This window comes from Hetaerina americana, unplaced genomic scaffold (genome assembly GCF_022747635.1).
Source record: "Hetaerina americana unplaced genomic scaffold, ioHetAmer1.1.p SCAF_6, whole genome shotgun sequence".
NCBI classification, from domain to species: Eukaryota; Metazoa; Arthropoda; class Insecta; order Odonata; family Calopterygidae; genus Hetaerina; species Hetaerina americana.
The window spans coordinates 77637051-77661420 of NW_027287205.1; the positions used below are offsets into that span (position 1 = coordinate 77637051).

Below are 24370 nucleotides of genomic sequence, written 5' to 3' on the forward strand. Positions count from 1 at the left end.
TGAAAAGAAATGATGTTCATGAGCATGATGTCATTGCTGATGAAAAACCTGTTTCTCAATAAATGATATGTAAAATAATTGGACTGTTGAAGAGTTTTAAGGGTAAAGTCTATTAACTGACAACACGTTGGGTTCAAAGTGTGCAAAGATTTGAAAAATGACATTAGCAAAGGAACTGTGATAAGTATGACAATTTAAACACAATTTCAAAGAAGTGTCCTATAGACTTTGATATTTTGCGCAAAGTGTTTGTTTGAAAAACAATGATTCTATTCTCACTATTTGTGAAGAATTGTAAAAATTCTAGTGTATAATGGATATAAGTCGTAAAAAGGGTTGTGTGTCTATATGGTTTAGGAACCTATTTTTAAATTGATCTATTCTGATTCAATAACTAGTTCACATTGAATAATTGAAATTTATGGCAGTACAAAAATCTTCATTTTAAAATAGTTATTAATATTGAGATGGCATTCAATTGTTTCCGGCTCAACTTTGTGGAAGTTCATGTTCATTAAATAAAGAACACAATGTATTGAAGAATGCATTGAATGTACATTGTATCGAATGTATGAAGAACATTGGACAAATTCATTGTGTTCTTCATTTAAGATTTGAGATGACACTCTAATGAGACATTCTTCCTTATGTTTTTTAAATGAGGGATACACTTTCTTACCTGCCTGTATGAAATTTATTTGCAGATATTGCCAGAACTAATCAAGCTATACAATAAATCCCTGGATGACATAGACCTATGGGTTGGAGGTCTTTTAGAAACGGCTGGTGGACCAGGTGAATTATTCAAAAAAATCATCATGCATCAGTTCAAGAGAATCAGAGATGGTGATAGGTTTTGGTATGCCAACCATAATAATGGGTGAGTCAAAGGCTACTCAATTTAAATTAAAACCTTGTATTATGAAGCAATCAATCACTTTTCTCCTCTCAGCAACCAAAAAATGTTTGGGTGACATTTGTACTGGGCATAGTATCCATTTAATCCAAAATCAAAATTTTCTTTCTCTTGCTTTAAAGTCAGTGATCTGTTCCTGGGGCCTTTCTCTCTGAGGGGGACTTTGCAAACACTCAGTCTGTCCTTTGGGTAGTCTCTAACTTTTAGTTTGCTGTCAAGTGCCACATTTTTCCTTCCATACTGTTCATGCTAATGTACCATTGTTTTTGTTTTTTTCCTTGTTGTCTGCTTGTGGCAATACCCTGAAATACAGTGAACTCTTGATATTATCTGTGTGCTAATGGATGCATAATGAAACACAAATAATCGAGAAACACATATAACCTAAATACATGGACAATATGGTCATGATTTAACTGGATATGTTTAGCCATTTTAGCCATACATATGGCCATTTTATAGGGGTCGAATTACAGTTTTCTAGATCAGAACTATCTGATCAAGTGGGCCAGAACAAACCTCAGAATTTCCCTCAGAAAACTAAACCAATCTTGTAGCCAGGAAAAAAACAAATGAAGAACCTTGACAAGGGACCGCTGATATATGGATTCAAATTCATCGTATGATGCCATTAAAACAATTCAGTTTAGATAGTTGATGACCTATTTGTTGCAAGGTAAAACTGTGTTTTCTTGCCTTCAATGAGAATATGGGATTCTCAGGGCTGGTGAATGTGAGGGAAACAATAATTGGAAAGAATGAATAGTACGAAACTGTTACAGTTTCAACATTATATACTATTGGCAATTTTTGATTCTGGAAGATTAAGAGCTTTTAAAAAAGTCCAGGTATTTAAGCTTGCATTTTTTAAAACTTATGTAAAAGTTTCAAAGCATTTAATTATATTTGTGATTGTAATTTATTAATATTTTGAGGTGCTGAGAAGAGAGTAGCTAGTATATTCTGAAAATGGATAATCAAAGGTTTACTGTAAAACTAGTGGGAATATTTTCAACTCTCCATCTCCTTATGAATATTTTTCTCGCACTGCGGTAAATATTTTTGGAATAAAATATAGATTCTCTATGGAGAATTCCCTGGAAAGCTTTGACTCAGTTGCTGTTGCTCCAATGTAAATTCGCATGTTTTTTGTATATATCATATCATCATTTACTCCCCAGGAGACCATGTGGTATAGCTTTTGTCAAAGCAGAATATACATATATGTACGAGGGTCATCCGGAAAGTAGTACCCGTTCGTGAAATAAAGACACAAAAGTAAATATTAACAAACATAAAAAATTTTATTTGAAAGAGGATACTTTAAACTACTTCTCAACATAATCTCCAAGCAAATTAAGGCATTTGTCATAACGTGTGACAAGTTTCTGTATTCCTGCTGCATAGTCCTTCGCCGCCAGCTCATTGAGATACGCGAGGGACCCATCTTGCACAAATTTTTGCATAATGCAGATGGTGTTTAACAATTTCATGAACAATTGTTCGAGAAACATTGGGAAAATGCTCACAGATGTCATCAATTGTGACGCGCCGATCGTTCCTCACGAATTCGTCAACTGAGCTCACCAGTTGGTCTGTAATGACAGACGGTCTCCCCGAACGCTCATCGTCGTGTGTGTTCCCCCTCCCCATGTTGAAGTTGCGACACCACCGCCGAACAGACGACTCGTCCATTACATTGTCTCCATACACCTCCTTTAATTGGCGATGAATATCACATGGGCGAACGTTTCTTGCATTGAGGAATTTAATCACTGCCCTCACTTCACAACTGGCGGCGTTCTCAATTTTTTTAAACATTGTAAACAATCACAGAAACAACACAGGCAATGCTAGCGTCACGCAACTTGGCTCAGAGAAGGCAGACAAGCCACTGAAGCTATCTGACCTCGTCCAGCGGCTACTCGCGTCGTCAGCACTTCATGCGGCACGAACGGGTGCTACTTTCCGGATGACCCTCGTATGTAAAACAATAGAAACATGAGGATACAATTCAAGCTGAATACAGACACATTCATTGATTATAAGACAGGTATTCATCCAGACTATAAAACATTCTTTCAAATAAAAAATATCATAATTTACTCTTAAAGGTTACTAAACATGCATTAGATTTCATAAAAGAAGGAAGTTTATTGTACAATATAAGTGCTATGTTCTTGGGCCCTTAGTAGGTGCATCTTGTGCATACAAAATTGATGTGTAGATTATTTATATTGCGGGTACTGTGGTTGTGAACGTCAGCATTAGTAGGGAAAGTCTTTAGGTTCATTTTTGTGTATACTACAGTACTAAATACAAAAATTCACAGGAGATGTAAAAGGTCAAACTGCCTAAATAATGGAAGACTAGGGGCATCATATCTAACATTAGCTATCAATCGTACAACTTTTTTTGTGATTTAAAAATGGATATGGCCAGTGGGAATAAACCCCACAGGCCATTCTCATATCCATATGGGGCCAACCCCACAGGCAATTAGTTGACCACTCACCATATTCACCAGATCTGACCCCCAGCAATTTTTTCCTGTTTCCTACCCTTAAAGTTTCCCTTGGAGGGCAGAGATTTTGATTGGATGAGAGGATTATCGAACTCTAAGATGTCAACTACTATTCGGAATGGTTAAAAAAGTTGGAGCATTGGTGTAAAAAGTGCATCAATTTAAAAGGAGATTATGCTGAAAAATATAAATAAATTTGAAGAAAAATATCTCATTAATTTGTTAGGTTGGAAACTTTTCAGACTACCCTCATAGGTTCTCATGCCATTAAGGGTAATGGTGGAGTTTATAAGATTAATAATTTCTTAAGCTGGTTGAATATTTTGTTTCCTTTCTTTTCACTGTAGTTTTACCTTGTAATTTAATGTTATAAAATTATTCTCTCAGTGTTTATTTTAGTCTTATGGTTTTTCTCTTCCCATTTAGCTACAATTATAAAGCTAAGTCCATCTTGGTATGAATGCCCATATTTCTTCCATTTATTACTCATTTTAGTGGTGTCAACTTTTATAAATTACTGCTTTTAGCACATGAAATTGTCTCCATTTACTATTACATATTAATTTTTATTTTTAGTTTGTTTACAAAGGAAGAAGTGCAAAGAATTGAGAAGCTGACAATTTACGACATTGTAATGACTGTTACAAAAATGGAAATTGGTGACATTCAGCTAAATCCTTTCATGGCTCCTGAAAGTTGTAAGTTAACATTATTAATTTAGTAATCAGATTTCAATGGCATACCATGTTGCCATGTTTTCAGGGAAAAATATCCCCCCAAGTAGTAAAAATAAATCATTTCCTTGCATCACCAAAGTATTTGTCTTAGCATATTGTCTCATTATGTGGCCCTACAGTTACAGATACATCCATTTAGACTAGAATCAATTGTCACCTGTGAAATCCTCCATTTAACTTGATCTGGAAACTGTGGGAAGTCCTCTAGTTATTATAATTGATGTAATTTAACTTCAACTGCAGAGAAATCGGCCCAAAGGTTGGTTTGATAGGTGAGGGTATAACTTATACAATGTTGCAATGTCATCTAAGCCCATTGGAGTGAAATTCATGCATCAGGTTATGGGGTGCTAGATACTTTTCCTGTGCCACCTCTGCTTACCTGGTAGAATCTGATACCCAAATGTAGATTATTCAGCATGAAACATAAATGTTAGAGCATAGTTTTATAGGTTTTGTCTTGTGTTTGCTTTAACTCTTCAAGACTTTTAATGTTGCTGAATGCAAATCTTGCAGAATTTCTTTTGAAGATGATCCACTTAAATAATGCCCAAAAACTGAAACCACGGATGAAAACATGAAGAAAGTGCACAATGTGGTATTGGATGGTTGTGATTGAAGTTGTGTGAAATAGCTGACACTATAGGCATATCAGAAAAAAGTGTGTTGCGTTTTACTCGAAAAATTAAATATGAAATAGCATTGTGCGAGATGGATGCCACACTTGATAAATACTGATAAAAAAGTGTGAAAAGAAACTTTCTTGGCCCTTTTTGGACCATTTTTAGAAGCATCAAACTGATTTAGTGTGTGCCAATTTGCTACTGTTGATGAGACTTGGGTTCGCCAATGCATTATAGAAATGAAATGGCAATGAAAGCAAAGGACAGAAACTGGAAGCCCTATTCCACAAAAGTTTTAAGTTGAATTCACTTGCAAGAAGAGTGAAGGTCAGTGTTTTCTGGGTTGCAAAAGAGATTATTCTTATTGATGGCCTAACAAAGGGTGGAAATTACATTAAACTAGCCGAGGGTGACCTATATATAGGTATGTACCTGTATGACCAAAAATCTCCTTCTTGGACCAGTAACCTTAACCCACTTGTTACCCACCAACTGGGACAGCTCATGAGGCGTGTTCTCTCTGGGTATAGGTAAATTAGTACTCAACTTTGAACTATCATTTTTCTTTTTATCGCCATTCACTGAACTTACATGACTTAGAACATTGTAAGGGAAAGCACTTGGAACTTGATTTTGGCTACCACTAGCTGACCCAGCAATCTTCATGGATATATTGTCGTCATCAATGACCACATTTCCCAACAGTAGATTAGTCCTGGAACATGCATGGGAATAATCCATTCTGCCATTTGAAGGGTGCTTTGATGCACCATTTGGCTGATTTCACTTCATTTCAACCAATGAGCCTTGATAGCTAGAGGTGCGAGTGGGTACACTAGGAGCAACACAAATCAGCAACTTGAGAGATTGGACTTTGGCATTCAGTGACCTAATTTCATCCGACTGACACTGGATTAAATCAACACAGGCTTCAACAGTTGATCGAAAGAAGAATACATTGGAGCTCAGCTAATTTTTTGTGGCAGCAACTTTGTCAAATATTAAAAGAACATCCTGGAAATGGTGAAAAGGTATAGCTGCACAATCCTTGCATTGATACACTGATTCATGGAACTTTTTTGGAGCACTAGATAATGTATATAAAGGAAGCCTGGTCCTATTTAATTGAAATTTGACAGAGCACCCTTAGTCACAAGTGATAATCTCGTCATTAACATCCAAATTTGCAGAGCACAAACCGCAAACCGACGAGACGAGCCATATGGTAATGATGAAAAATGACTATTACTAATTGATAAAAAATAACTGGTAGTGATTTTTTTCTTAGAATTCAAAGGATACAATATAATGAGAAATAGATTTGAAGAATTGATAAGTATAGATTTCATAGTATTTATTGTAAGAATATAAAAGTTTAGTATTCTCCTTCTGTTATAGATCTTCCTCCATCTTTCACAAAGCATGGTAAATGTCAACTATCCGTGAAGAAGCAGGCACATGAATTATAAGGAGAAGCAAACAGAAACTCAAACTCACCCAAATTATGAAAATCATGTTGGTGCTAAGAGAGAGAGAGAAAATCAACAGTGCTAAGGAAAGGTGTCATAATGTGGAAATGAGGAATATTGGTAGAATTTTTTTTGCGAATGAAGCTATTGGTTTTAATGAAGAACATTGTAGAGGTTTCCACAGCATACACTAATTGAGTTATTGTACAAGATATTCTTGACAAGAGATGTAAACAAAATCAACTTTCACTTTAATTGATTTTAGCCTCATAGCTGCAAAACAGAATATTTGTACCTCTCCTGATAAAATACTCAATTTATTGGCAAAATGCAAATTTTTTCATGAAACCAAGTATCCCAATATTCATCGTCAATCTAATGATATGTGTGTTGAGTCTTTAGAACATTATTTCTTGCACTTGTGGAAACTTCTGGGAAGATTTCCGCTTATTAAATGCATAATTTGTTTAACTTTGAGGAAGAAAGTTGCTGCATTTCTTGCGGTGAATGTCTGTTACATGTTTACCCATGAGGGCCCGGGTTCAAATCCTGGAGACAACCAATATTTTTCAGAGGAATCCTGATCCCTACTTGAGGTACTTTGTGGAGAGCACTTTGAGTGAGTACGGCCTCCGTTGGATGGGGTGTTAAACTGTGGGCCCCTTGGCACCTTTCAACAAGAGTAGGCTTATGCCGGCACTGGGTTTCTCTCCAGCCTTCCTTTACCAACCATCTCTAATGGCCAAAATGACCTCAACTGTCGGTCGCCACCCCCAAATACTACTACTACTTCACTACTGTGTTTACCCATCTAGGTTTAAGTATTGTTCTTATTGTTATTATTTGCCTATATGTTATTATAATGGTCTTTTTTCTAGTAAATGAATTACACGTCAAATGCCAATCCAATATGAAGAAAAGTACCTGTAGAAGGATTCCAAATCAAGAGGAACGAGAATGTTATTCTCTTCCTGCCATTCAGGATAAATTAATTGAAGAATGCAAACAGCCAAAAACATATGATTACTTTTGGGGGAGTGAAACTGCATTTGCTATGACCTACACTGGAATAGGAGTTATTATTGTGGGTGAGTGAGTGCATTTATATTACCAAATATATATTAACATTCAAAATTCAGCCCATCTTTAATTAAAAAACTTAGGGGACTTAATAGATTCCATAGAAATTTAGGCGTTTAGAATGTTAGTATGGAGAAATAGGAGAAGGGAGCATGGTTTTGTACTGCGCAGAAACATGGTTGTTGAAGCAGGATGATGGGGCAGAGATTTAGAGGCATTTGAAATGTGGGTTTGGAGAAGGATGGAGAAGATTAAGTGGATAGAGAGGAAAACAAACAAGGAAGTGCTAGGAATGGTCAGGTATAAGAGAGGATTGTTGGGAGAAATCATAAGGAGACAGGCAAAATGGATGCAAAGCATATTGATTGACAATGGTATGTTGAAGACTGTGATAGAGGAGGATTGTTAGGCAAACAAAGAAGGGGCTGGAATAGGATTGGGACATTGGGCAGAATGAAGTGTGGAAAGAAGTATTAGGAATTGAGGGTTTTATTGCAGTACTGGGTGATTGTGTTTGGCTAGGGGAGAAAAAGAAAAGTATTGTTGTATACATTGCATACATCCAAAACCTGCCCAAAATGGTAGTCTACCTAATAATGGCAATAAGTTCATAAAAAGTCAATTCATTTGCCAATGCAATAATATTCCTCAGTCACAGTCATGGCATTTACAGCTTATATTTACTAATTAGCTGAGATCATATATAGGATATGGAAGTTCTGTTCACATGATACAATTTTTGAAGATTGACAATGAGCTTTCCAAGTTCATCTTTTGTAAACAAACAAACAGGCATGGCAGCAAAACACTTAATCCTTTCAATGGGATAGGGTAGGATTCAGTATTATAAAATATAAGCAAAAAATAAATATATCAGAGACCTAAATCCATTCTGTTTTAGTGTTAATTACTTTTCTTGTTTAAATACTCTTTGTCTACTCTAAATACTGCTTAAATGTGCAGATACATATCCAGTGGTCTGTCTTAAGACTCACCATTTCAAAGTAAATTTCCAAATTACTGCTGTGAAACAAATTCTTTCCAAGAAAATAATATATTAGATTTACATGGTTGATATGCTTGGATCTCTAATAATGTTATTGATTAATATAAATTTATAATTAACTGTGTTTTTGAGGTTTTATAAAGGATTCCATTTTTATTAGGACATAAAAACACACTTCTGACTCTTTTGAAGGCTTGATTAGTCTTCTTCTTTTGATGATCAACTGGAAGGAGCAATTGGAATCCAAGAAACAGCTGGAGATAGCTGGACGGGTTCGGGAATCATTTTCAGATCTGGATGCAAGCACCCCTTTCTCTGGTGAGTGCAGCAACTATAGTAGACTTTTCACCATAGAGTAAACATTCATGTTTGATAACATCCTTATAGGTCATTTATATAAGGATGAATTTTTAATCTCTGAAAACTTTCTAATACTGCCTCCCTTGGATTGAGTTACTGCATGAAGATATGTTTGTAGACTCATAAATCATATTTTAATGCATGAGCAAAATATACTAATGGGTGTAGTGGTGCTTACCCTAGAAAGTTGATGCATAATTTAGATTTATGTAATTGGTCTCAGGCATCTATGTTCACCCAATGGGGTTTATTTGCAAAAGGATTGGGAGGAAAGTGTTTCAGTGGTAGGTAACGAATAGATTATTTTTTAACGTTAAAAAATATTTTGTTACGATCTCTGGCTGTGAAAAAAGATTATTAGACTTTTGTTACAACATGTTAATAGAGTTATTGATAGAAGAGGATGAAGAGCATGGTGGAAGTAAAATAAAATGTCTATGCAGTATAGATTGTATTGGCTGTATCTCTTTTTAACTCTATATTTTCAATTGATATAATTATTTTGGTGACTCAAATGTGATAAATAGAACTTTACTCTAATATTAGACCTTTAATTCCTCTTACTTTAAAAGCCTCTGCTTATAGATGGCATGACAATTGAAATAAGGAGAAAAATGAGGAGTTATTGCAAAATGGTTTCCAAATTCCTTTAATTAACAAACCTGCCTCATGATGCATAGACAGCATCTCTACAAGTAAAATTCTTATGTGTATCATGGAAATCTTACGTACATACTCCTCCAATGTGCATTTGTACAGTTCCAGATAGCTCAGTGATGAAAGCAAGTATATAAAAAAGCTTAAAATGCTGCCTCCGGAAACCAGGTCAATTTATTTAGTAAGATAAATCTGTAGACTTTAATGCTCCTGGCTGACAACTAAAGTGCTATACTCAGCAGAAATATTTTTGGAGCTCAAATATAAAAGAATTAAAATTATAATATTTTGCTTCTTTTCGAGCACACATTGGCTAACTTAGAAAAAATTTTCTTTATTTACTTTCATCTCAATGTTCTTGTGCTGTGTTTCATTGAAAGCATTTCTAATATTTGATCATTGACTCAGTGAATTATAATTATATACTTATTTGTCCAGAGATTTGTTAAAACAACAAATGTAGGGCATGTAAAGGGTCAATTTGGGTGGACAAGTATAAAATATAAGGAAATACACACAAATTAGAAAATAGGCTGGGTATATTGTAGGTCTACCTATTATAGTATCAAAATAGGTTTTTTACAGAATAAAATTTTATTCTGAAGAAATTTTAATAACTTTTTCTTGTAAACACATCTTAGCTTCATTACTTTACTTTAGCGTTAACCTTGGGGGCTAGTTATTTGTAAACTTTAACACCATAGACTCAGGTCCATAGAGTTATTGTATGTCCATATAAATAGTTATGTAAATCTTTAGAGTATGCAGTGATGGGGGCAATAGTCATTAGTTACATACTGAGAACATTTACTGTTTTGGCATTCATGACACAAACATTTCATCAACTTCATCAAAACAATAAGAATTTAACCATGTACTGCTAGTTGATTTTTGTTAGCATTTAGTGGTCTCTCCCTATATGGTCCGCTGTTGTGATTATGGTGTGATTTTTATCTCAATAATAATTATGCCTCAAAAAGAAAAATATTGAAATAGGAAATAAGTTTTCATGAAATACCTGATCTCAAAGTGCTTATTAATCATATTTTTACCATTTAAACCCAAAGCATAGCTGATGATTTAACTATTTTATTTTAATCCTTGCAATTATTTTCACAGTTGAAGAATGGTTAGGTAGAGGAGAGGGATCTCGAAGAGTTGTTCTGATGTTAGATTCAGTCAAGAAGCAGATACAGATTCTGAGTCAGAAGGGCAGCCTTTTGAGATTTATGGTTGTTGCACATACTCCACACCTTGAGATATTCATAATAAATGGAAGCCCTCATATCCTGTTGAGAGTCAGCCATGATTATGATTTGGTAAGTTCTTAATTTTAGCAGGCATAATTTGTTAATATAAAATAGATTGTGCTATTCATAAAGCACAATATTTCCAGCAGCTACCCTCTGTAGCATGCTCATCTCATTCATATCATAATTGTGATGTTTTTTGGTATTTCCTTTAAATTTTTCTGTACCACATTTATGTACCCTGATTTGCTGTTAGCATAGAGTTAATGGCAATTACTGTGTGCAGTTAGTCAGTTAGTAGTTTTTAGGGAGGTGACCAACAGCTGAGTTCATTAGCACCATAGGGGATGAATGGGAAAGGATGAAGGGTGGAGAGAAACCCAGTGTCGGCATTAGCCTACTCTTAACAAAAGGCGCCAAGGGGTCCACAGCTTAACGTCTCATCTGATGGGCGGTGTAACTATTAACTCAAAGTGCCATCCACAAAGCACCTTAAGTAGGGGTTGGAATGCCACTGAATTGGCCAGTGTTTTTGGTCTGATATGTGTGCTAAAATGGGCCAAGTAAATGAAAATGTATTCTGTTGGATCCACATGTTATAACCATTATCACTCATGAATCTACCTAGGCCTTGAGGTCATTCTCATTTAAAATCCATTCTTTCTCCTCGATGCAACAATTGATGCACATAAAATTTGTATTATACGTATATGTATATGTATACGTATATTTATTGTAAAATATTGAAATGTTCCATGCAACATTTATTTATCTAATATTTGTGACAACATTATTGTTAAAATTCACAAGTTCCTCTGTCCATCAGAATATTCTAGCTATTGTAAAATGCCTCTCATTATTGACACATTTGCAATTATCAAGTAAATTGAGACCAGCCAAAATATTGGAAGTGAATGGAAGTACATAATGAGAAATATGTGTCGTGTAGCTACATTATTGTAAGTTACAGCTATAATAGTAGGATTAGCACATTGAGACCTATTCACAAAACTACCAAAGGGCAATTTTTGGACAATATTAATTCTACCACTGGAAGGAGGAACACATTCCATGAGCCGCATGATGGGAGACTGGACTGCTATATAACTGCACATAATGTTTCACTTAGACTTTTTATGTAAACCTTCTATTCTTTCCCCTTTTCTAACATGCCGCCGACTACTGCTGTGATTAATGGATTTTAAAAAATCAACCTGAGGTATATTTGAACACTACTTACCGGAAGGTCTAAGGATTCCACTTAGAAAGCAAATGACTCTCCAAAAGATAAAGTCATACGACCCAATTCTTACCTCAAATTGTGATATTTTCTGTGATGTTAGGGAGTGATTATGGATGGAATACTTACATTGTAGTTTTTCAAAAATGACAGTCACTCTTCTGAGTTGCTGCAAAGAAAAAGACTTACATAGGCTGGTTCTTCCTCTCTCTTACCCTTGCTAAGACTTTGGTGCCCCCACTTGAAGCTGTTAATACACCAGACAAAAAAGTTCATTCAGCATATCAAAAACCTTTTGTAGAGTCTGCGCAGAACATTGTTTTTAAAGGGAGTGATCATATAATACAATTGAACTACATTTACGGAATTCAGGACATGAAAACTATGATGAAAAATGACAGAAAAGACAAATTCCAAGAAACTCCAGGAGGTACCGCAACAGTAACTTTTAACAAAGTCATCTGCTAATATGCATTTCTATGCTAATATTCAGAGTGTACCAATCATTTATCTTGACCAGAATTTGAACCTGAATCCCTCAATGTCCATGCTTTAGCCAGTTAAGCTATCGAGGTGTCCTCTTAAACTCTGAAATTATGGGTGCTTGAAATGAACAAGATGTTGTGACAAAATACCTTGCATACACAATGCCACAGGCATTAAAACTTAGGTTGCTTTTACCTTTGACAAATTCCAAGAAACTGTGGGAGATGTAGTAAAAAAAGGTAAAGTAATTTTTTAAAAGTAAAAGTAACTTTTAACAGAATCATCCACTAATATGCATTTCAATGCAACGATTTCAGAGTGTAAAAATCTAAAAAAATCTTTTAAAAAATCTAAAAATCAATATTACAAATGCCTGTGACATTGAATGTATGGTATTTTATCACAATATCTTGTTCCTTTAAAGTCCCCAAAATTTCAGAGATTGAGAGGACGCCTCGATAGCTTAACTGGCTGAATCACTCGGCCAGACATTGAGGGATCCGGGTTCCAATCCATGTCAACGGGAATGATTTTATACAATATGAAATTATTTCATTGACAATAATGAATAATGGAGAGGCTAACTAGAAAAATGTACATGTCCTTGGTATTGTTTCATTTTTGAGCAATTGAACTTACTCCTTCCAAGTGTAAGTAATGAAACTTGTAGGCTCTCTCTCATGATGTTCAAGTGTTTTTGATATAACCTCCTTGTATGTTTAGTTTTCGCCCATGACCTTTAAGTTCACATGAGCTCATGAAATAATGCAGTTCAATTCTATGACGTTCCAATTTGTTTCTTCTTTTTGATCCACACTTTCTCTTGATGTGTTCAGCTAAGATGAATCGTAGAATATTTGTCACTGGCTAGTAACATACTAGAATGTGCAAACTCCAATAAAAAAATATAGTATGCCATGAGAAGTGGTGTTGCTATTGTGTGGCTAGAAAGTCATCTTCTTTTCTTCCCAAACTCCAGAGATGAAAGGAGTTTTTAATCGAGTGTTAAGTATTTAATAGGGTGAAGGGCATTTTCATTTGTAGATCATGCACCATTTGATTGTTTATGCCTTGAAAATAAGTGAAATGGAGGGTGAGAAAAATTATATTACCCAATTAATTGAACTCAAGCAGTTAATTAATTTTTTATGGAAATTTGTTCAAAATCATCCACTCCAATAAGAGCAAAGTACAGCTAAACTTGTGTCTTTTTCTGTAATTGTGTTAATGTAGATTTCTGAGCATTCTAAGATTTAATTTTGATTTTTTTGGGGTTATATAGGTTGTAAAATTTGACAGTGAATTTCAGCGGGAAAATTTCCTTCAGCTGTTGGATATTTTTGTTGCGGAGACGCATATTTCAGAGCAACGAGTTTTTATTCGCCTTAAATCAGCCCTTCACCTTGCTGTTACAAGAGCAGATAGACAAAAACGACTCGAAACATTCTTCAGAGTTGTTTTCTCTCAGGTTAGTATCCTGTTTTCGGGAATGTTTTACTTTTGTTATAATAAATTAGTGTTCCAAATGTGAGAGAGGAATATTATGCTATTTTCTTGGAGTGATTTGCAACATTTTGCTAATAAGATAATTCCATTGAAAAAGCAATTGGCAGAGACAACAAAATGTTCAGTGTCATCCTTTGAAAAGAAGCAAGATCTTGAACAAGTTGCAATTAGCGTCCATTAAATGAGGCACAAACTGTGATAAAAATCATCACCGGCTTCTTTATTTCCCCGAGTACATAATCTGAACTTTTCTCTATTCAGGCCTTCAATATCGGTAGCTCAGAAGAGGAGATTTTGAACCTAGATTCGAATGAAGCCAGAGAAGTCATTTACACTGAGCTAACTGTCAATGAATTTGCCGATGCCCTAAGCATGAAGCCAGAATCAGAATTTGTCAGCAAGGTAAGACTGCTGAAAATTTGAAAGAATGATTTTTGAAAAGTAATGATTATTGCATAATTAAAGTAATGGTAATTCTTAAAATTATTTCAGATGTTTACTCTTGTGGATAAGGATAAGAATGGGTTTATTTCATTTCGTGAGTTTCTGGATATCTTGATTGTTTTTGCTAAAGGTAAGCTTTTATTTTACTTAAAAATGGATGAATTTTATCATCTCAAAATACTCTTATTTTAGAATTTAGAAGGTTATATTATTGTAACAGCACTCAATCAGCATCGAGTAGCTATCCAATCAAATTTAATATTCATCTACCAAGACTGTGTCAAGTACAATCCTGATGTAATTGATATGGCAACAATTGAGATACAGCCTGAGGTGAAGAGCCTTATGATAATGTGTTTTGCCCTACTTTGGCTACAACACATACCATGCTTGACAGCATAAAAGATGCACGGTTATTTCATTGCGGCACACAAAAGAAAAAAGTGTTCGTAGTCTACTTGAAATGTGGGTAATTTATTTGGTAATTTTATTTAAAACAAATAATTTCACTCAGTACGAAGGGCACCTGTAGTTTGCTTATGATCAGCTGTGATGAAATACAATGAAGTTAATTCGATATCTCCCTCACACCTCTTTCACCAAAAATAGCATTCAGTATTGAATGTTCACCCAGTGTGTTTGAACCTTAATGCACAAGAAGTAGATGACTTTTTGAGCTATAATTTTGGAAAAAAAGGTGTCTTATATGCTGTCAAATAATGTAAATGGAGGTCCGTTTTCCTCTGTTGTAATAGTATGGTGATACCATACCTGGAATAAACTCAATTAATTTTTTATTTTTTTTATGGAAAATTCATGTTGGATAAGTGTTAAATGAAGTCTGATATTCCTTGTTTAAAAAGCAAATGGTGTGTTGTATAGTGTCGTAGAAATATTAGCTTGCCTAGCAAGGTTTAGAAACGTACTTTAATGAGGTGATCCTTAATTGTAAAGGAGCTGCACGCATATTTTTCAGGATCTGCTGATGAAAAGGCCAAACTTATGTTTGATATGTATGACATTAATGGAACGGGTCTTCTCACAAAAGAAGATTTTATAAACATGATTAAGTGAGTTCTTGCAAATTAACTGTGAATATGTTTTATGCTTTTATTTTTTGAGTGGCATTACTAATTAAAATAATTTTTATAGGTCTTTGATGGACACAGTGAATGCAGAATTGGAAGAAGAACAAATTCAGAATGTCATTTATTCTATGATGCTCTCTGCTGGTTTATCTGATAAGGTATGATTTGATTGTTTTATCTCTTTTGAGAGATATGTATATAGTTTATGTTTTTGTAGTAATAATTAGATTTATAATCCTATTCAGTTGATAAGGTTTTTACAAATGCTTTGTGAAGAATATTCTATTCGTTCAGGTGTTCAAGATAAACTATTTTTTTATTTGAATGATATATGGCCACATTGATTGATGTCACTTAGTGCACTTGAAGGTCTTTGCCTTCACCCTCCCAACACTATAACAGGAATTCTTCACTAGATTTTTGTCCCTCCTGCAATTGTCAAGGTTACTCCAAAGAAAATTTTTCTTCACAGTTCCCTAGTGTTTGTTCTTTTCCATATGAAGGCCCTTTTTCACAGGTATAAATTCCAGTAGAAGATCACTCAGTAACAGTTCTGCCAAATATTTTTCCTTCATGGGTAAATTGATATCTTCATTAATGCATCTAAAAGTGTTCATGTGTCTGTAGGTTAGAGATATTATTGTTCCCAAAAAGCGTTGGTGACAATTAATATACAAAGAATTATTTAAAGAGGGCAGTAGATGCTACGAGGGTCATCCGGAAAGTAGTACCCGTTCGTGAAATAAAGACACAAAAGTAAATATTAACAAACATAAAAAATTTTATTTGAAAGAGGATACTTTAAACTACTTCTCAACATAATCTCCAAGCAAATTAAGGCATTTGTCATAACGTGTGACAAGTTTCTGTATTCCTGCTGCATAGTCCTTCGCCGCCAGCTCATTGAGATACGCGAGGGACCCATCTTGCACAAATTTTTGCATAATGCAGATGGTGTTTAACAATTTCATGAACAATTGTTCGAGAAACATTGGGAAAATGCTCACAGATGTCATCAATTGTGACGCGCCGATCGTTCCTCACGAATTCGTCAACTGAGCTCACCAGTTGGTCTGTAATGACAGACGGTCTCCCCGAACGCTCATCGTCGTGTGTGTTCCCCCTCCCCATGTTGAAGTTGCGACACCACCGCCGAACAGACGACTCGTCCATTACATTGTCTCCATACACCTCCTTTAATTGGCGATGAATATCACATGGGCGAACGTTTCTTGCATTGAGGAATTTAATCACTGCCCTCACTTCACAACTGGCGGCGTTCTCAATTTTTTTAAACATTGTAAACAATCACAGAAACAACACAGGCAATGCTAGCGTCACGCAACTTGGCTCAGAGAAGGCAGACAAGCCACTGAAGCTATCTGACCTCGTCCAGCGGCTACTCGCGTCGTCAGCACTTCATGCGGCACAAACGGGTACTACTTTCCGGATGACCCTCGTATTTATTCACTGTTGCCTGCTGACTGATTTTCATATTTGAAGTTATCATTTTCTGAATGGTGTCCTAATATTTTTTTTAAACTGGAAAACATCTTTCATGTTATAGCTTTATATTTTCTTCATTTATTTGTATTTGTTTATATTTGCCCACTGATATCTGAAAATGGCATACTTAATGTGATGAAAACATTTGTGCACTTAAGGAATGCTAATGTTTTGAGGTCCATAATGTCTGTAAGTCTAATATTTGTTTAATTGAAAAGGGAGAGAGACTTTTCTCAAGCATATTTTTGTTAAATTAATTAACTGAGAATACATCTGCCATATGGTTATTCCAGGAAGCATTGGATATTGAAGATTTTCAAAAACTCCTTGTGGACTATAAGGATAATATTGGTTATGCAGGCCTTAGTTTTGCAGGACTGCCATCTCAGAGTCAAATTCCGATGCAACAGCAAACTCGACGGATGTCATCTATTCAAATGGCTCATTTGACCATTAAGAGCATGTATAAGTAAGTCTTTTAGCAGAAAGTATATTGTAAATAAAGGAAATACCTTCTATTGTTCCCTGAGAACTGTACTTTTCAGATCTCCAAAGATGCTAAATTGAGTAAAAAAGTCTACATGCTATTTGGTTTTATTTTGCATAGTTACTTCTGAATTTAGTTAACTACTATATAAATCATCTTTTAAATCCTAGTGGAGGAAGATATCTTTTGGGTCTTGTGTTCTCAGAAAAGACATTATATTTGTTATAGTGTAGCATCTGGTGAAGTGTAGGCATGTCATGAGCAAATACTATTTTTAACTCATTTATTTTTCTTATACAAATAATAATCTATAGTTGAAGGAGTTAATTCAACCATCTTTAAACACTCCTTTGGGTACATGATTTTTCCATGCCCATCCCACGGTGGGCATTTAATTTTACACAGCCCAAATTTCTATTTTTGTGGTAGGATGATTAAACCCGAATATTTCATTTTTTTCAGTACAAAACAAATATTTTGAGTATTCATTTGAAATGATGAAAATTTGTGGTTTTAATTTTTTATGTTAATGATAAACCTTGATTATTTAACAAAGTTAAACAGGATAGCAATTAAATAATTCACACAAGTTGTGAAAACATTAGCGTTGAATGAATGCTATTTAAGATATATGGTTTAATCAGTGGTAACAGAATGTTTCGAAAAATGGGCAACATGTAAATTACAATGTTAGAAATTTTGTAAAATTAAGGGACAAAATAGGCAACCATACATTACAAATATATATTTTTTACTCTACTCTTCTTTGGTAAAAAAATTTTAAATGATTACAAAACTTCATTCCTACACAAAAAACACTTAACTTTTTGTGTAACCATCAAATAAGAAATAAAATAACTACAGGAAAAATGAAATTCATCATCAAACATGAAGAGAAATGAAATTTTAAAAAAATTATACGGTAAATCATGACCATTTTTTAAAATTTGCTGTACATCTATTAGTTTTAATCACAAAAAACGATTTATTTTAAGAATCAATGAATATCTATTTATATAAATCATTTTGAGTATGATATACTCTGAAACATGGAGAAGGACACGAACCAACACTATTCCGGCGGTGTTGACTATTTTTCAGTGGTATCTCGATCCCTACTTGAGGTGCTTAGTGGAGGGCACTTTGAGTGAGTACGCCGTCCGTCGGATGGGACATTAAACTGCGGACCCCTTGGCGCCTTTTGTAAAGAGCAGGCTAGTGCCGACGCCGGGTTTCTCTCCACCCTTCATCCTTTCCTGTCCATCCCCTATGGCGCAAATGACCTCAGGTGTCGGTCGCCTCCCCTAAAATACTCCTACTACGAACCAACACAACAATCAGTACACCAATAATTTGTTTCCTTCCTTTTCCCCGCTTTGTAGCACACAACACATCTTTTTGCGGGGCACTTTTTGGTTGTTGGGGAGAGAGTATCAGGAAAATATCTCTCGGCGAGGCGAGATGGCTTAGGGTATTTAGATGGCCTTCCTTGGACTACTTGGGCATCTTTTCCATTCTTCGCAATCAATATTTTAGCAAGCGAGATTAGAAATTCTTTTCAATTCAATTTCCCTTATTCTTTTTATAAATCGCATCAGCATTCAACATTGCCATGTCCATCAAGTGCCGAAATATTTTTTGATAGCATTTTTTTGGTCGACTTCTCGCAATTTTGTACATGTTCATGAGTCCATCGCTTCTATCAACTCCACCCATATTCCTATTGTAGTCTTGTACCATAATTGGTTTCACCACGTTTTCCCCCGTTTTTCCGTTTCGCACATTTCAGTTCCATGAAATGTGCCCACCATTATCACATCTCATTTGCCCTTCTATTTCATCGCCATCTGTTTCCCTCGAGATGCCACTACCATTCCTTCTTTCTTCACTTTGGCAGGTTTTACTAAGTGAGGGAACTCCTTCCTGTTTGACACAATCGTCCCAACTGCATCCGTTCCATTCTCGGATAACTTGTCCACTAATCTAGGGCTAGTGTACCAAATTGTCTAAATATATAGTATACCCCTTACCTAGAAGATCATCTGCTAAATCAAGGACGATCCTTGCGGTGACATTCTCTTCTTTATATTTGTCGGAATACATTGTGTTCTCAATCAAAACATTCTGTGTGTAGTCAGACTCACTTTCACGCAGCACAAAAATTTTTTTACCAAATCTGCTCCACATTGATGGAATGTACTGCTTCCAAGAAAGTCTACCCTTCCACGTCAGAGGAGATTCATCAACAACAATAGTCTGATTGGGTGAGTAAATTAATGAACATTTATTTTTCTAATACTGAAGCATTGGTTCAATTTTTAAAATTTTTCTATTGCTGACATCAGCATTGAAAGTTTTGTTATCCACAAAATGTAAAAATTTCAGGAGCAGATGGAATCTTTTTTACTAAAAACTTAAGAAAGAAGGGAGTAGTGATGCTTTCTCTTTTACTGAAATACATTGCATAATCAGATTTCAGTACAATACCCTGCAGTATAAAAACTCCTAGCAACACTCTTATTTCATTTGCAGTTATCTCAACCCAACTCTGTGCCCTAGATCGCGGCTTCAGGTTAGCATTTGCCTTCAGGAATCGTTGAGCATAAATATTTGTCTGCTCCATTATCATCGTGCACAGATTCTCATACACAAATACTTCATAGCATTTTAGGATGTCATCCCCAACTTCAACTTCTGCATTCAATCCAGATTCACCTGAGAAACTGAACTTCTCTCCCACTTCCTCTCGTGCACTCCAAATGTAAGCATACCCAGGTTGATTGGTAACCTCCTCCTCCAAAAGATAGTCGTCTTTATCACTCTTGCTATCACTCACATCATTGTTGACGTTAATGTCATCCAGGTACTCTGTGGATGCACTTTCATCATCACTCTCTTCTAAAATGGCACAATTTCTTCTTCACTGGGTTCAGATCGTTTTCTTTTGCTTGATGAAGCCATATCAGAAGACTTTAGCAAACTTGAAAGAAATAATTCCTATTCCAAAAGCGAGAGCACTTCAAAATATTAAAAATTTTCACTAGTTATTCACACTAGAAATCCCCAAAACCATGAAAAACCTTCCACTCTGATGCTCAAAGACAAACTGAGGACAACTTGGGAAGCTAAAGATATCCAAATCCGTTATCCTACTCACAGAGAGTAGCCATGCAGACCACCATCTGCAAAGGATTACAAGGGTAGAGAAATGATAATTCCTTTAGGAGGAAATGCACTGCTAGGTAGAGAAGAGGTTGCAACGAAATGACCTTTCTCGGGCTTGGGCCGTCGAAGTAGCATAAAATTTTCCTTGCCTGGGCAAGAGGCAGCATTTTTATGAAAGCAAAAGATTTTTAAATAACATGGTCTTCACTAAAGCACAAATGCAAGAAAATAATGCATGTAGCAAAGTCTGAAATTGTTTATGCGACAGATATAGATCCAATAAAGATAAAAAGTAAGATATGAAAACTACTAAGTGTTAAGAAAACTCTTTCAAATAGTAAAGCCTTCAATAAAATACATGCAGGAGAGGGTTAGTAAAAAATACTTTACCATGAAAATCGGACAAAATAAAGAAATAAAAATACGATAAGGGGCAATGAGAATGCAACCCAAAAGACAGTGACAGAGCTTTGCTACGAGATGCATAGGTACACAAAAAAAATGTCTGAAGTCATCCACCGGGCAGAAATTGAACTCATTGGAGACATCTACGAGTGGCAGCAGATGCGTGACGGAATGTCATGGCATACTCATTGCAAATGAATAAAAAATCAGTGTGACGTATATACACGGCATACTCACCAAGGGATAACCTCCTCATGACATATATATATGAAACGGCAAACCCAGATGAGTGATTAAAAGCTTCCAGTGTAATTTTAACATTTGTTTCTTTTCAGGGAAGAAGACCATACCGATTCCTCTCCCAAAAGTCCAAGCCCAGATGATGACAAAAAAAAGAAAAAGTCAGATACACCACGAGTGACAACTGTCAATAAAACAGTTCAGTCATGTCTGCCGCTTAAGCGGTTTGTAGAAATTAATTCCAGAATAATTTTTTGGACTGTCCTCTTTACTCTCCTTCTCCTGGGAATATTTGCAGAAAGGTGTTACTGTAAGTCTACCTGGAATAATTTGTCTTATTTTAATATTATTGCTTTCTGTGGTAATATGTCCAATATCTCTGAGACTCTTTATGACTCTAAGAGTAAAGATATCATGCCTAACCTAGTACTTGAGGGATCAAAATGGTGCAGTTGCTAATGCACTGGCTTCCCACTCAGAGGGCCTGGGTTTGAATCCCAGAGGAAGCAGATATTTTTCAGTGGTATCATGATCCCTACTCGAGGTGCTTTTTCGAGGACACTTTGAGTGAGTACACAGTCTGAAGGATGGGATGTTAAGCTGTGGATCTTTGATGCCTTTCATTAAGGGCAGGCTAATACCAATGCCAGGTTTCTCTCCACCCTTCCCTGTGCATCTGTAATGGTACCAATGACCTCAGCTGTCGGTTGCCTCCCCTAAAAACTACTAGTAATAACCGAGTACTTGCCATCAAGTTATCACCTTGTACCATGTATGAAGATAGATGCCTTGATACATTTCTCTTTTATTCTCTTTGCATCCCTCTTTGTTCTTTAATAAACTGTTGAGAATGTATTACAAGATGAAATCCTATGAAGATTGTTCAAATAAAATTCTGTATATACTCTCAAAAGTACATAAATTTATGAAATAGAGTTGTATGTTCAACCAGAGGATGTGCTGAATAAGTGAAAAATGTTTACAAGCACAGCAATGTTCGCATAAGGGCTGCCAAGAAGTGTTATGTGGACACAGGCATCGATTGATTGTTCCCTTCCTACCATGGCAGACACCAATGACTACCAACAATTAAAAAATAAAAATTTTGCCCTTTAGCCAGAGAATCTGAAAAATTTGCTCAGTAGTGTATGCACTCAGAAGCTGTAGTAAATGCAGTATGAGCATCAGAGTGCAGTAGCAGCAGTTACTTGGTGTATGATGGGGAAAATCTTTCAATCAACACCAATGTCTGCTACAGCAGGGGACAAACATACTTTCAGAAACTGGTGTCCCCCTGCAGCAGTCAGCCTTAATTGGAAATGAAATATTAATAGTAAATTATCTAGGTGGGTTAATTCAAACCTTTGATCATTGTACACCCATAAGATATGTCCCTGGAAAGATATAGCCTGCATATTTGAAAATGGCATTTGTGCCAGGATTAAGTCTGCTTTTCAGGCTGAATACCACAATTTCTGGTTTCAGTGTCAGTTGAAAATAAGGAAGTTATTTTTTGCAGTGTACATACAAATTAGGCACTAAAAGTGCATACAAAAATAGCTATGTAAAGAAATTATTCATACAAAAAAGTCAAGGGAATGCTAAGTTTCATTATGAGTGCTGTTAATAGCCTAGGCATGGTTCCAAAGTGTTATGATTTTGTTTGTCATATTTTGAATTACTATACAATAGTATCATTTCATGTTGATTAGAAGCCGGTAAGAGTTGTCAAAACCTATCTTTAATATGTAAATTACCTTGAAATGAGATTTTTGATTACGTGACCTAGGGAAAAGCCACTGTTGTGGCATGCCTAGAAGTCAAGTTTGTTGGAATGGACTAACATTGTCTTTGCATAATTTTGCCATTAGCCTCTAAAATATAACTTTTTAATACAATGTGCATCCATCATGTTCCATTTATTTCTTCAATATACAAAATACCCACCTATTATGTGTGGCATATTGTGAAAATGCAATTTTTTGTTTTTCCAGACTATTCAGTTGAAAGGGAGCATTCAGGATTACGGGGCATCACTGGTTATGGGGTGTCAGTGACCAGAGGGGCTGCATCCGCAATGATGTTCTCATACTCTTCAATATTACTGACAATGTGCAGAAATACTATTACTCATTTGAGAGAAACATTTCTTATTGAGTACATTCCATTTGATTCGTTTATATTCTTGCACAAGTACATTGCCCTGTGGTCATTTTTTTTCACAGGTAAGAATTGAGTGGTGCTTATTTCAATACAGAAGATTAGTTCTTAAGCATTTGGTTGAAGAATGATTATGAAATGAAATGATTTTGAATACCACATTTTTTCACTTGTGGAGGCATTCATTGCTTTGGGAAATAAGATCCTTATTTTTGTCACATGCCATGAATGCTGACTATGCACAGCAGAAATGTGTGTATATATATATAACGGATTGTAATTAGTGATGGTGAGGATATTTGGTTTCAGGTTCTTGATACAAGAACTGGATCCAGAGTTTAAATAAAAAATATCTGGAAGCAGTGCCTATACCAAGGTTGTTTTCATGTGCGAAAACCTCCCAAATGCTTGTTCATAATATTCACCAAGGAAAGTCAAAGATTCTATGAATTGTTTGTAGATCCAAGTATTATACCATGTTGCCCTTAATACATGCAGTAGGTACATATTTTATTAGCCAGGATTCTCAAAAAAGCATACTTGCAATCAAAGAAGGCAGCCCGAGGAAAATAATTTACAAAAACTAATTGCGAATATATAATTTTTTTACCCTGCATACTATCAAGGTACTAATAAACTCATCACATTGTATATGCTTAATATTTATAGATATCTCCTAGCTTGCATATAAGTAATTTGGTATTTAAGGAGCTAGCCACTGGAAAACAATTAATAATGCCCAGTGGTACTAGCTTATTTTCATTGACTATGTGCTCTTGTTTGTAGATTCATTCATCACAGTATATGCAGGTACAGGTGCTACATGACATAAGCACTTAAGATGAATCAAGAGCTGGTTTTTAAATTAAAAATCCTTAAGTTTAGTGTAATTTTTGCCTATGCCATATGGTCATTGTAAAATCAGTTTCCTGCTTGCTGTAAAGGGTTATGCCTTTTCATAATTTATTACCCTTCCCCATGGCCTACAACCTTTACATGTGAAAGGGCTTGTACATTCCGA

General features: G+C 35.4%; 1 protein-coding gene across 1 annotated transcript in view; it reads left to right on the forward strand.

Moving 5' to 3' along the window:
• Nucleotides 1–24370, forward strand: part of LOC139695473 (dual oxidase 2-like) — a 77771-nt gene that overhangs the window by 33754 nt on the left and 19647 nt on the right. Inside the window, exons 12-24 of the mRNA XM_071594259.1 lie at nucleotides 705–880; nucleotides 4017–4138; nucleotides 7148–7357; nucleotides 8548–8673; nucleotides 10492–10691; nucleotides 13631–13816; nucleotides 14116–14256; nucleotides 14347–14428; nucleotides 15275–15368; nucleotides 15451–15544; nucleotides 17186–17361; nucleotides 21285–21499; nucleotides 23184–23414. Coding sequence (XP_071450360.1) covers nucleotides 705–880; nucleotides 4017–4138; nucleotides 7148–7357; nucleotides 8548–8673; nucleotides 10492–10691; nucleotides 13631–13816; nucleotides 14116–14256; nucleotides 14347–14428; nucleotides 15275–15368; nucleotides 15451–15544; nucleotides 17186–17361; nucleotides 21285–21499; nucleotides 23184–23414 — 2053 coding nt within the window. The remainder of the gene's footprint in view (nucleotides 1–704; nucleotides 881–4016; nucleotides 4139–7147; nucleotides 7358–8547; nucleotides 8674–10491; nucleotides 10692–13630; nucleotides 13817–14115; nucleotides 14257–14346; nucleotides 14429–15274; nucleotides 15369–15450; nucleotides 15545–17185; nucleotides 17362–21284; nucleotides 21500–23183; nucleotides 23415–24370) is intronic.